The 15346-nt window shown below is 44.8% G+C and overlaps 1 protein-coding gene across 1 annotated transcript in view; it reads left to right on the top strand.

Moving 5' to 3' along the window:
- The window catches only part of LOC144496913 (complement C4-like), a 124421-nt gene that overhangs the window by 66302 nt on the left and 42773 nt on the right, over positions 1-15346 (top strand). Inside the window, exons 24-26 of the mRNA XM_078217530.1 lie at positions 1198-1401; positions 5260-5335; positions 7694-7847. Of these exons, the coding sequence (XP_078073656.1) occupies positions 1198-1401; positions 5260-5335; positions 7694-7847 (434 nt within the window). The remainder of the gene's footprint in view (positions 1-1197; positions 1402-5259; positions 5336-7693; positions 7848-15346) is intronic.

Raw genomic sequence — 15346 nt, 5'->3', positions numbered from 1 at the left:
CCCTCCCTCACCATGCTGATATCTCTGTACAAGCAACTTAAAGTAGACTCGCTGCCCCTCAGAGTTGGAAGATCCACCCTTACGTTTCCTCCACCTCGCTCCTGCTCCATATATCCAACAGTGGAGCGGGCTCAGCGGAAGTTTAACCCCACAAAGTTTGCCAGTGGATTCCAATCAATGTTCAGTTCTCAACTTGGGTGTGTGTGAATGGGTTTGTGTGTGTGTGTGTGTGTGTGTGTATTTCTGTGTGTGTGTGAATTTCTCTGTGTGTGTGTGTGTGCGTATGTGTGTGTTTCTGTGTGTGCGTCTGTGTATGTTTGGTAGCGGGTGGGACATCCCTGGTAGAGGCAAAAATAACTAACGCAAAACTGCCAGACAACCGACAGGGTTATTTAGTTACAACAGAATTTCCATTACGTTTGTGTAATGGAGTGTCCACATCATGGGCAGCTCTTATGTGAGGTTAGATAGATGTCAAACAGAAATCCAGTGTAATTTCACAGGAAATAATTTTGTTTCCCTCCAGTCTGACAGTGGTACAGGAATAGAGCTGTGACTGCACCAAGGTAAAGCCAAAGTTTATTTATTAGTCACAAGTAAGGCTTACATTAACACTGCAATGAAGTTAATGTGAAAATCTCCTAGTCGCCACACTCTGGCACCCATGCGGGTACACTAAGGGAGAATTTAGCATGGCCAATGCACCAATGTGACTTATTCATTGCAGTGTTAATGTAAGCCTCACTTGTGACTAATAAATAAACTTTAACCTGCACTTTGGAGTGTGGGAGGAAACCGGAGTACCCGGAGGAAACCCACACAGACACGGGGAGAATGTGCAAACTCCACACAGACAGTGACCCGAGGCCGGGAATCAAACCCGGGTCCCGGGCTGTGAGGCAGCGATGCTAACCACTGTGCTGCCATTGCTCTGCTTAAAGCGAATAGCAAGTGATCCATTACAATCTTCCGTTTAAGGCCCTTCGCAATAAACAAACTCATTCCTAAGTTGTGGCTGCGGTTGTTCAACTCTACAGTTGTGATCAATTTGAAAAGGGTTGCCGAATCCGTTCTCTAAATAATTCCTGGTTGTCGAACATAGGTTATTTTTTTCAGTATTTTAACGGTATAAAAAGATTGTTTTTAGCATTCCCCATTCCTTTCATTGCCTCGTTATTTGTGCCACTTTTTGTTTAGGTGATGTGCTGGGAGAAACGGTGCAGAACTCCCTATCGCCGGAAGGAATTGATAAGCTCATTCAACTACCAACTGGGTGTACCGAGCAAACAACATTCCGACTGGCACCCACAGTGTTTGCTCTTAATTACCTAGACAAAAGCAACCAATGGCTTCACCTGAAAGCTGAACGGAAAGATGAAGCGATCGAGCATGTTAAAGCAGGTGAAGTAGCTGTTATTTGGTTTTAATTTTCACTGGAAAGTGCTTTTTTTTATTAGAACATTTAACGAGTTGCCTTTTACAAACAGATTCAAAATAAAGTCATACTCTCGAGTGATCAGAAAATAAGAAAAATAAATGTTTAAATATTATTACATTTCTTCTTTACAAATGACAAGTTCAAAGGGGTGGCACAGTGGTTAGCACTGCTGCCTCACAGCGCCAGGGACCCGGGTTCAATTCCGGCCTCGGGTCACTGTCTGTGTGGAGTCTGCACGTTCTCCTTGTGTCTGTGTGGGGCTGCTCCGGTTTCCTCCCACAGTCCGAAAGATGTGCCGGTTAGGATGATTAGCCATACTAAGTTGACCCTAGTGTCGGGAGATTAGCAGGATAAATATATGGGGTTACGGGATTAGGGCCTGGGTGGGATTGTGGCCGGTGCAGACTCGATGGGCTGAATGGCCTCCTTCTGCACTGTAGGGATTCTGTGATTCTTGTGAAGTTGGTTAAAGTAATTTCCAGGCTACAAACTCTAATAAGGCACAATTAATTCTTCCATATATCACCTCCAGCTAAAGTAACCTGCTATCCTGTGGCATGCTAAATCAGGATGTCCTCGGAAGCCAGGAGCATGAGCAGATAGTGCAAAGGACAAGAGCCCTGGTCATCTAACAAAACTGACTTGCTTTTTCTTTCCCCTCAATAAAAAGAGGGCATTTAGCATTTGTCACAACTTGCCATTTTACATGCTGGAACATCATGGGGGGGAGGCAGTGGTATAGTGGTATTGTCTCTGGACTAGTAAACAAGAGACTCAGGGCAATGCTCTGGGGACCCAGGGTTCAAATCCCACCACAGCAATGGTGAAATTTGAATTCAATAAAAATCTGCAATTAAAAGTCTACTTGATGACCATGAAACCATTGTCGATTGTGGAAAAAAAACCATTTGGTTCACTAATGTCCTTACCTGATCTGGCCTACATGTGACTCCAGACCCACAGAAATGTGGTTGACGCTTCACTGCCCCCTCTGGAATGGGTAATTAGGGATGGAAAAAAAGTGTTGGCCTAACCAGTGACGCTCACGTCCCATGAAAGAATAAAGAAAAAGAAAATCACCATATTGTATATGGTGGCAACACGGTGATTCGCACTGCTGCCACACAGTGCCAGGGACCCGGGTTTGATTCCCGGCTTGGGTCACTGTCTGTGTGGAGTCTGCACATTCACCCCGTGACTTCGTGGGTTTCCTGTGGATGCTCCGGTTTCCTTCCACAGTCCAAAAATGTGCGGTTTAGGTTGATTGGCCATGCTAAATTGCCTCTTAGTGTCAGGGGGATTAGCAGGCTAAATATGAGGGGAATAGGGCCTGGGTGGGATTGTGGTCGGTGCAGAGTTGATGGGCCGAATGGCCTCCTTCTGCACTGCAGGGATCCTATGACTCTGCATTATTAGTCTGATTGTTCAGGAAACTGAGAAGCAGCGGAAAGATAGCAACAACTCGTGTACATGGAGAATCAAACTTCTCATGTTTTAATTTTTATTTCAGAATACAAAGAAATCAAACTCAGAAAACCCAGCATAAAAATATTAGCGATCTTCTTTCGAAAAATACAAGGCCAATTTTCAGAACAACTTAATTCTGAAGAATCAAACCTTGGGGTGCACGGAAAGATTTCATTATGAATGAGATAAGATTAAATTAAGCACTCAATGACACAAATACTTTGTTTCCCCTAGGTTTTTGAAGTAACTATGCATTAGGTCCATCCCCCTGCATTCTGCCTTACAGCTCTGCAAAATCTTTTATTCCAATCATTTATCCAACGCGCTTTTGAGGTGTCCAATTTCCTTTGCTTGCATCACCTGTTCAGGTAGCGCCCTCGAGATCATCACAACTTTCTTCCTCATCCTGCGTCTGATTCTTTTGCTGATGCATTAAATCAATGTCCTCGGTTTATCAGCCCTCCAGCCACTGGAAACAGTGAGTCTATATTTGCTCATCCGAGCCCATTATAATTTTGGACTCCCACTTAAGCTTCTCTTGACCCTTCTGTCCCAATGGGGACAATCGCCATTTCCAACTCCCCCGCCCGTTTCACAACTCGTGTTTTCCTGTCTGACAACCAGGAAAATGTTGTTCTCAGCCAAATCTCCTTTCACTGCAGCGGGACCTGAGAATCCCAACTGCAGGTGGGATCGGATATTCAGCCCATGGTGTTAAGGGTAAGATCCTGGCATGGAGAGAGGATTGGCTGACTGGCAGAAGGCAGAGAGTGAGGACAAAGGGGTCTTTTTCAGGATGGCAGCCGGTGACTAGTGGTGTGCCTCAGGGGCCGGTGCTGGGAGCACAACATATCACAATATACATGAACAATTTGGAGGAAGGAACTGAAGGCACTATTGCTAAGTTTGCAGATGATACAAAGGTATGTAGAGGGACAGGTAGTATTGAGGAAATGGGGGGTGCTGCCGAAGGACTTGGACAGACTAGGAGAGTGGACAAAGAAGTGGCAGATGGAATACAATGTGGAAAAGTGAGGTTATGCACTTTGGAAGGAAGTATGGAGGCATAGACTTTTTAAATGGGGAAATACTTAGGAAATCAGAGGCACAAAGGGACTTGGGAGTCCTTGTTCAAAATTCTCTTAAGGTTAATGTGGAGGTTCAGTCGGCAGTTAGGAAGACAAATGCAATCTTAGCATTCATATCGAGAGGGCTAGAATACAAGAGCAGGGATGTACTTCTAGGCTGTATAAGGCTCTAGTCAGACCCCATTTGAAGTATTGTGAGCAGTTTTGGGCCCCATATCAAAGGAAGGATGTGCTGGCCTTGGAAAGGGTCCAGTGGAGGTTCACAAGAATGATCCCTGGAATGAAGAGCTTGCCGTATGAGGAACAGTTTAGGACTCTGAGTCTGTACTCGTTGGAGTTTAGAAGGATGAGTGGGGATCTTATTGAAACTTACAGGATACTGCGAGGCCTGGATAGAGTGGATGTGGAGAGGATGTTTCCACTAGTAGGTAAAACTAAAACCAGAGGGCACAACCTCAGGCGAAAAGGGACGATCCTTTAAAGCAGAGACGAGGAGGAATTTCTTCAGCCAGAGAGTGGTGAATCTGTGGTGAACTCTTTGCCACAGAAGGGTGTGGAGGTCAGGTCATTGAGTGTCTTTAATTCAGAGATAGGTTCTTGATTAATAAGGGGATCAGAGGATATGGGGAAAAGACAGGAGAATGGGGATGAGAAAAATATCAGCCATGATTGAATGGCGGAGCAGCCTCGATTAAATCAATGTCCTCGGGTTATCACCCCTCCAGCCACTGGAAACAGTGAGTCTATATTTGCTCATCCAAGCCCTTTATAATTTTGGACACCCACTTAAGCTTCTCTTGACCCTTCTGTCCCAATGGGGATAATCACCACTTCCAACTCCCCCGCCTGTTTCACAACTCGTGTTTTCCTGTCTGACAACCAGGAAAATTTGGTTCTCCGTTCACTGCAGTGAGTGGCCGAATTCTGCTCCTATGTCTTATGGTCTTATTTTGCCATCGATCTTTCTATTTCTACCACCCTGACTTGCTGAACACGTTCTTCTTTTGTTTAACGCCTCCGGCATTATGCCACTTAATCATGCCAGGCAAGCCTTGGCTCCTGCTTATTACCCTGGAGTCAATCCAACATGCAGAGTCCATCTTTGTGTCAGATCTCACCCCAGTCACCTAAACACCACATAGCTGCATAGCTTCTGAAAACTCAAGATATGTTTCGAAAGGTGGTAGGAAATAGCCAATATTGAGAGTGTCAATGGCAACAATAAAGATTGAGCATAATTTTCCAATCTTGTACTCTTTGTCTCAGGGTACAAGAGGATAATGGAACACAGAGGTAGTGATGGATCATACGGAGCATTCGACCATTACCCCGGTAGCATATGGTGAGATCTTGTTGTTCTTTAATTTTATACTCTTCTCCCATTCACTTGTGGTTCTCCATCAAGTTACCCAATCTTAAATGTTGATGCCTAAGTACTTCAGCTATTGCCTATCTGGTCAGGGAGGGTTTCATCGTCAAATGGATCCAATTCTCATGTGCATTCATATAATCACAGAATCCCTACAGTGCAGATGAGGCTACTCAGCCAGTGAATCTGCACCGACTTTCTGACAGAGTATCTTACCCTCTCCCCCTGCCCTATCCCCATAACCACATACACAGAGCATCTTACCCAGGCCCATTCCCCGGCCCTATCCCCACACATTCACCATGGCTAATAAATCTAACCTACAGATCTTGGGGCACGAAGGGGAAATTTAACACGGCCCATCCTTCTAATCTTCACATCTTTGGACTGTGGGAAGAAACCGGAGCACCCGGAGCAAACCCACGAATGTGCAAACTCAACGCAGTCACCCAAGGCTGGAATTGAAGCTGGGTCCCTGGCGCTATGAGGCAACAATGCTAACCACTGTGCGAATTTCAAGTGTCAACAAGTATTGGAAGGCTATGTCAAAATGTCTGCAATGGTTTGCTGAACAGAAATTGGACCAAAATTGAAATTGGACTGGGCACAAGACTGATGGTACCTTATCAGTGGCCCATGTTGAGTGGTAGAGTTCCAGCCGATGTGGCACCAAGCAGCCTTTGCTCAAAGTTTGCCAGAATTATATCTCTTGAGTTGGCTTCAAAGAGTCATTAAAATGCAGACTCCTCTGTGGATGTCTTTGAATTTTCTAAAATATGTGGAAAAAACCCTTTTACCTGTGAATTCATTACCCCATAGGAAGTAGTTGATGCCAAAACATTAAATGTATTCAAGAGGTGGCTGGATATAGCACTTGGGGGCGAACGGGATCAAAGGTTATGGAGAGAAAGTAGGATTAGGCTACTGAGTTGGATGATCAGTCATGATCATAATGAATGCTGGAGCAGGCTCGAAGGGCCAGATGGCCTCCTCCTGCTCCTATCTTCTATGTTTCCATGTTTACTACTGGGGAATAGAAGACAGGGGAGAGCTTCAAAGGACCATGGTGTAATTAACTTCTTTGCCCAGTGAAACAATGACCCTTTGCAACTTAACATTGCAGCCATGTTTGCGTTTTGGAACTGTCTAAAAGCTGCATGAAGCCATCTTGAGAGACAGTGTGCAGAACCCCCAGGAAGAACTCTGAGTGGAAACATCAGGGATGGTTCTTAACCAAAGGAGAATGAGGGGTGTTAAGGGGTCAGCTGCGGTTCTGTCAAAAAGTGTCCAGGCAAGCTACAAGTGTCATAACTGTAGAATTAATGAGGAACATGGAACCTTCTCCATCTCCAAAATACCTCAAAAATCAAAGCTCAGAATATTCCGCCACAGAAGCAATGGCGTCTGCCAAAGCAAACATCAAGTTGCCATCTTTCACTTTACACAGTCTGAATTCAAGCAACAAGCTCACTGCAATATCTCACAGAGACTGGTTTGAAATCTCACCTTTAAGAACCATTCTTCGTTAGCCACATTTTTATCCTCGTATCCGTATTTTCGTTAATAACTTCACACCCTTTACTTGAATAACATACAGCAGAGTTTTTGGAATCAATTAAGCTTCATCCTTCTCGTCACAAATGTTTTGGTGCTCGCTACTATTATACTGAATCATTCTGTAATTAAACTTAGGCGAATGCACACACCAAATGCTATGGGCAGCTTGGAGAAAACATCTTTTATTTGGTTGTGACAAGTCCCTCAATATTACATTGCAGTCACAACTAGATTTTCATTTATGCTTAAGTCCATTCACCGCAAAGGTAACAGAGAATCCCATTCATGGGCGTAGACGGACAATTTTGGCCCTTAATCTGGCCCCAAAACCTAATTATGGCTAAGAGCGGGACCAAGCAATGTAACTGTAGCCTGGTTTCCATGCATACATTGGAGTTATTTGTGTGGAAATGGAAATTAATTATCCAAATGAATTAACTCATCACAAAGGAATGGTTCGATGAAACTGGTGACTTCGGTCGTCTTGATGCTTTGCAATTCTGTCGTACTCAGCCCAACAGTAACTGTCCCAGTATGGCGGATGCACAGCTCTTATTAATATGCCATTGTCGGGAATGTCTACAGTGCATTATTCAAATTATATTGAAATAATTATTAAAATAATGAAACTCTAGATTGAGACATTTAACAATTTTGTCAAGAGGACATTGCAGTTGTAGCTTTGAGTTTTATTGCAACGTTGAATAACTGATCAAAGCAGGCTTCATGGACATTACTGTTTCTTTCCCACAACCACTTTTATTTAAATTTCAGGTTAACTGCATTTATTGTTAAGATTCTCTCAATAGCCACGAGTCAAGTCGATGTCAATAAAGATCACATTCGTCAATCCGTATCGTATTTGTTGAACAATCAGAAGGCAACTGGAGAGTTTTACGATCATCATTCTGTGTATGGAAGGTTACAGGTTGAGTAAATGTTTTGATTAATCCAGATCTCCAGTTCTCTGGCATGCATGATCCTTTTTGATAAGGCAAATGTTCTCTGAACCCCTTCATATTTCTTGGTAATTCCAGTGGAGGGTAGGGAGATAGGGTAGCAAAGTAAAATGGACAGTGTGGCATTAGCTCCCTGTGATACTGTAGGCAACATACTCAGTTCATTTAAATTCAAGGGAAGTAAATACAAGGTGGACCCTATGACAGACTTCTGATCAGATACTGTCCAAAACAAATGTACCTTCCATCCAACCAATCCAGCAGACATATGGATGGATGGACAAAGGGAGTGATGGAGAGAGAGAGGGGTGGATGAATGGAAACTAATGGAATAAAGTCTGGTCGATTGTGAAGAGTGGCTGGTTCATCAAGGCATTATTGCCCATTCTACACTTTACACATCATTCATATCACTTGACTTGATTTGATTTGATTTATTATTGTCCCATGCATTAGTATACAGTGAAATGTATTGTTTCTTGCGTGCTACACAGACAAAGCATAACATTCATAGAGGAGGAAACGAGACAGTGCAGAATGTAGCGTTACAGTCAGAGTTAGGGTGTAGAGAAAAATCAACTTCATGTGAGGTAGGTCCATTCAAAAGTCTGACAGCAGCAGGGAAGAAGCTGTTCTTGAGTCAGTTGGTACATGACCTCAGACTTTTGTATCTATTTCCCAATGGAAGAAGGCGGAAAGGAGTATGTCCGGGGTGCGTGGGGTCCTTAATTATGCTGGCTGCTTTGCCGAGGCAGCGGGAAGTGTAGACAGAGTCAGTGGATGGGAGGCTGGTTTGCATGATGGATTGGGTTACATTCATGACCTTTTTTTAGTTTGTTGCGGTTTTGGGCAGAGCAGGAGCCATACCAAGCTGTGATATAACCAGAAAGCATGCTTTCTATGGTGCATCTGTAAATGTTGGCGAGAGTCGTAGCTGACATGCCAAATTCCCTTAGTCTTCTGAGAAAGTAGAGGCGTTGGTGGGCTTTCTTAACTATAGTGTCGGCATGGGGGGACCAGGACAGGTTGTTGGTGATCTGGACAGGTTGTTGGTGATCTGGACACCTAAAAACCTGAAGCTCTCAACCATTTTGTACTTCCTCCCCATTGATGTAGACAGGGGCATGTTCTCCACTCCGCTTCCTGAAGTCGATGACAATCTCCTTCGTTTTGTTGACATTGAGGGAGAGATTATTGCCATCGCACCAGTTCACCAGATACTCTACCTCACTCCTGTACTCTGCCTTGTCATTGTTTGAGATCCAACCCACTACGGTGGTGTCGTCAGCAAACTTGAAAATTGAGTTGGAGGGAAATTTGGCCCCACAAGTGTATTAAGCTCCTCCCATGGAACACAGAGTGAATTTTTACATGTTTAAAGCAATATGTGAATGTAAGTTATTGAAGAACTCAATTCAGCTTTCGTAAAAGCATACTTCCTCTCCAATTTATCATGCAAGCTCATGTTTAATTTAACCTCTTTACGTGAACATAGTTGAATCCCCTCTCAACATCAGTAAGATTTACCCTCTTCTGTACATGAATGTGATTTAATTTCCTCTGTAGGTGGAGACAATTGAATTACCTTTGTACATGTACAGGACTTAATATCCTCTCCACATGAATAAAACTTACCCTCCTCAATACCTGAATGTGATATAACCTCCTCACTACATGAATATAATTTTATCTCTCTGTACATGGATACGACTAACCTCTTCTGTATATGATTTAATCTCCATCGTACATTAATACTATTTAACCTCCTCTCTACATTAATATTATTTTACATGTCTGCACACAAATTCAATTTAATCTCTTCTGGACATGGATAGCATTTAACCTCCGCTGTACATTAATATGATTTGACCTGTGTACAGTACTTGAATATGATTAACCTCCTCTTTACATGAATACGATTTGATCTACTCAGATCATGATTCTGAGATAATCTCTACTCCACATGAATATGGGTTCGGTGGAATGCCTCTGGTTGGGTCGGTGAAGCACTCTGATATCAGAAATTATCTACTTGAGGGGAGCTGTCATTCCAAACTCTCTCCAGAGGCATGGGTTTATAGTTCATGGGGCACCATGTTCACCTTCATTTCTGCCCCTCCCCCCCACCCCTCACGCCCTCTGGACCCCTCCCATTTTCACCCCACAGAACACAAAGGCGGAAGCCACAAAAATATACAAATTGATCGCTGCTTTTTAAATTGTAACACGTTTGGACACCGTTCAATACTTCAAGCTTTATAAAGTAAAATGACAAGCTGCCTGTTTGACAAGCGTTGCCCTCCTGCCTCACCTTCAGTTTTCTGTGTTTTGGACTGCCAAATTGACTTGATTTGATTTGATTTGATTTATTATTTTGTCACATGTATTAACATACAGTGAAAAGTATTGTTTCTTGCGTGCTGTACAGACAAAACATACTGTTCATAGAGAAGGAAATTAGAGAGTTGCAGAATGTAGTATTACAGTCATAGATAGGATGTAGAGAAAGATCAACTTAATGCAAGGTAAGTCCATTCAAAAGTCTGACAGCAGCAGGGAAGAAGCTGTTCTTGAGTCGGTTGGTATGTCACCTCAGACTTTTGTATCTTTTTCCCGAAGGAAGGAGGTGGAAGAGAGAATGTCCGGGGTGCGTGGGGTCCTTAATTATGCTGGCTGCTTTGCTGAGGCAGTGGGAAGTGTAGACAGAGTCAATGGATGGGAGGCTGGTTTGCGTGATGGATTGGGCTACATTCTCGACCTTTTGTAGTTCCTTGCAGTCTTGGGCAGAGCAGGAGCCGTACCAAGCTGTGATCCAACCAGAAAGAATGCTTTCTATGGTGCATCTGTAAAAGTTGGCAGTGTCACTTCATATTTCGAAAGAAACTGATCTTAATTTGAGACAACTAATGCAGAGTCTGAAAGAGCAGGCATTTGCACAGTCAATCCCACATTTTTATCATAAAAGCATACTTCCCCGCCAATTTCTCATGCAAGCTCATGTCTAATTTAACCTCTTTACATGAACACAGTTGAGTCCCCTCTCAACATCAATAAGCTTTAACCCCCTCTGTACATGAGTATGATTTAATTTCCTCTGTAATTTCCTCCACATTTTTATCAGCCTCAATTCAAGCTCCGCAAAAATTAGATTCATCGATTAACAATGAAGCTATGATTCTGAACTTCAAACAACACTCACTCAACTCTTCACCTGTTCATTTCCCCATTAGCAACTCATAAACTCTCCTCCCTGTAGACCCCCAACCCCACCACAAACTCTCTCTCCCTCCAAAATGCAATCCAGCCCTCACATAATCTCCCTCCCGGGTGGCACGGCGGCACAGTGGTTAGCACTGCTGCCTCAGTGCTATCGGCTGGTGGCTCTAACATCCACCATTATGAAGTGCTTCAAAAGGTTAGACATGGCACAAATCAATTCCAGCCTCCCCCGTACTACTTGGATCCACGACAGTTTGCCTACCGCCGCAACAGGTCCAGGGTAGACACCACTTCTTTGGCCCTGCACTCAACCCTGGAACACCTAGATAACAAGAACACCTATGTCAGACTCCTATTTATTGACTACAGCTCAGCCGTCAACACTATTATTCCCACAAAACTCATCTCCAAACTCCGTGGCCTGGGCATCGGCACCTCTCTCTGCAACTGGATCCTGAACTTCCTAACTCACAGACCACAATCAGTAAGGATAGGCAACAACACCTCCTCCACGATCATCCTCAACACTGGTGCCCCACAAGGCTGTGTTCTCAGCCTCCTACTATACTCCTTATACACCTATGACTGTTTGGCCAAATTCCCCTCCAATTCGATTTTCAAGTTTGCTGACAACACCACCGTAGTGGGTCGGATCTCAAATAATGACGAGACAGAGTACAGGAATGAGATAGAGAATCTGGTGAACTGGTGCAGCAACAATAATCTCTCCCTCAATGTCAACAAAACGAAGGAGATTGCCATTGACTTCAGGAAGCGTAAAGGAGAACATGTCTGTCTACATCAATGGGGACGAAGTAGAAAGGATCGAGAGCTTCAAGTTTTTAGGTGTCCAGATCACCAACAACCTGTCCTGGTCCCCCCATGCCGACACTATAGTTAAGAAAGTCCACCAACGCCTCTACTTTCTCAGAAGACTAAGGAAATTTGGCATGTCCACTGCGACTCTCACCAACTTTTACAGATGCACCATAGAAAGCATTCTTTCTGGTTGTATCACAGCTTGGTATGGCTCCTGCTCTGCCCAAGAACGCAAGGAACTACAAAAGGTCATAAATGTAGCCCAATCCATCACCCAAACCGTACCTTGACTCTGTCTACACTTTCCGCTGCCTCGGCAAAGCAGCCAGCATAATTAAGGACCCCACGCACCCCGGACATTCTCTCTTTCACCTTCTTCCATCGGGAAAAAGATACAAAAGTCTGAGGTCACGTACCAACCGACTCAAGAAAAGCTTCTTCCCTGCTGCTGTCAGACTTTTGAATGGACTTAGCTTGCATTAAGTTGATCTTGCTCTGCACCCTAGCTATGGTTGTAATACTACATTCTGGACTCTCTCGTTTCCTTCTCTATGAACGGTATGTTTTGTCTGTATAGCACGCAAGAAATAATACTTTTCACTGTATGTTAATACTTTGACAATAATAAATCAAATCAAATCAAATCACAGCACCAGGGACCCGGATTTGATTCCCGGCTTGGGTCCCTGTCTGTGTTGAGTTTGCACATTCTCCCCATGTCTGTGTGGGTTTCCTCCGGGTGCTCCGGTTTCCTCCCACAGTCCAAGGATGTGCGGGTTAGGTGAATTGGCCATGCTAAATTGCCCTTTAGTGTCAGGGGGACTAGCTAGGGTAAATGCATGGAGTTATGGGGATGGGGCCTGGGTGGGATTGTGGCCGGTGCAGACTCGATGAGTCAAGTGGCCTCCTTCTGCACTGTAGGGTTCTATGATTCTAAGTCTGTAATGCCTGATTAACTCCCACACACACCCTCCTCCCTCCTCTCCTCCCACTCACATCCTCCTCATTCTCCCATTCCCACAATCTCACTCACCTCCCTCGGGTCTTCAAGGTAGTTTTCTGCCTCACTCGTTGCCTCCTTGTGGCTATGGCTTGATTCAAGGTGTTGTACCTTTAGCCTCACTGTTGCTGGCCGACCCTGGTCGAGTCACAAACTTCCTCGCCTTGCTGACCTGCCCATCCTCGATTCGGCACCTCACGCTTCTGTTACTGGCCTGCCCTGGTCGAGTTATAAACCCGCTTGCCTTTTGGAAAGAAAATCTCATCAGCCTTTCTTTCCTTCCCTGGTCCTCTCTCTTCATTACGTGTGTGCCCCTCAACTTAACCATTGGTCCAGCTCGAACCGCTTGCCAATCAGAGCCTGATTTTTCCCTGCATTGCCTGCCAATGGGCTCAAGTTTTGATATCATTTGATTTATTATTATCACATGTATACAGTGAAAAGTATTGTTTCTTGCTCGCTATACAGACAAAAACACACTGTTCAGAGAGTACTTAGCGGAGAAGGAAAGGAGACGGTACGGAATATGGTGCTGAGCATCATTAGAAAGTTTAAAGGAATTACAGTTGAGTTTTAAAAGCATAGAACGAGAGTAAAAGATGGAATTGGAGGGCATGCTGGAGACAGATCACAAGAAGTCACCTCGTTCTGGCACTATCTTGTTGCTGTTGTAATCGTGTATTTGTTGAGCCGAGTACTCAGGCTCTTATTGGATGCCGAGTGCATGGTGCAGCCCCCCCCTCCCCAACACGCACACACTCACACTCACACTCACACACACTCACACTCACACACACACACTCACACTCACACACACACTCACACTCACACACACACACTCACACTCACTCTCACACTCACACTCACACACTCACACTCACTCACACTCACTCTCACACACACACACACTCACACTCACTCTCACACTCACACTCACACACTCACACACACACTCACTCTCACACTCACACACTCACACTCACTCACACTCACTCTCACACACACACTCACACACTCACACTCACTCTCACACTCACTCACACACTCACACACACTCACACTCACTCTCACACTCACACACTCACACACACTCACACTCACTCTCACACACACACACACTCACACTCACTCACACTCACTCTCACACACACACTCACACACTCACACACACTCACACTCACTCTCACACTCACACACTCACACACACTCACACTCACTCTCACACTCACACACTCACACTCACTCACACTCACTCTCACACACACACTCACACACACACACTCACTCTCACACTCACACTCACACACTCACACACACTCACACTCACTCACACTCACACACACACTCACTCACACTCACTCTCATACACACATTCACACACTCACACACACTCACACTCACTCTCACACTCACACACTCACACACACTCACACTCACTCACACACTCACACACACTCACACTCACTCTCACACTCACACTCACACACTCACTCACACTCACACACACACACAATCACACACTCACACACACTCACACACACACACACAATCACACACACACACACTCACACACACTCACACAATCACACACTCACACACACTCACACACACACACAATCACACACACACACACACACTCACACACACACACACACACAATCACACACTCACACACACACTCACCCTCACACACACACTCACACACACACTCACACACACACACAATCACACACTCACACACACACTCACACACACTCACACACTCACACACACACTCACACACACACTCACACTCACACTCACACACACTCACACTCACACTCACACTCACACACACACTCACACTCACACACACACACTCACACGCTCACACTCACACACACACACACACACTCAGACACTCACTCACCCTCACACACACTCACACTCACACACACTCACACTCACACACTCACACACACTCACACTCACACACACTCAGACACTCACACTCAGACACTTACTCACCCTCACACACACACTCACACACACACTCACACTCACACACACTCAGACACTCACACTCAGACACTTACTCACCCTCACACACACACTCACACACACACACTCACACACACACACTCACACACTCACACTCAGACACACACTCAGACACTCACTCACCCTCACACACACACACTCACACTCACACACTCACACTCAGACACTCACTCACCCTCACACACACACACTCACACTCACACACTCACACTCAGACACTCACTCACCCTCACACACTCACACTCAGACACTCACACACACTCACACACACACACTCACACACTCACACTCAGACACACACACACACTCACACTCAGACACTCACACACACACACACACACTCAGACACACACACACACACTCACACTCACACTCACACACTCACACACA

This window comes from Mustelus asterias, chromosome 8 (genome assembly GCF_964213995.1).
Source record: "Mustelus asterias chromosome 8, sMusAst1.hap1.1, whole genome shotgun sequence".
In the NCBI taxonomy this organism is placed as follows: domain Eukaryota; kingdom Metazoa; phylum Chordata; class Chondrichthyes; order Carcharhiniformes; family Triakidae; genus Mustelus; species Mustelus asterias.
The sequence above is the reverse complement of the archived record's forward strand: the minus strand, read 5'-3'. Positions and strand labels throughout refer to the sequence as shown.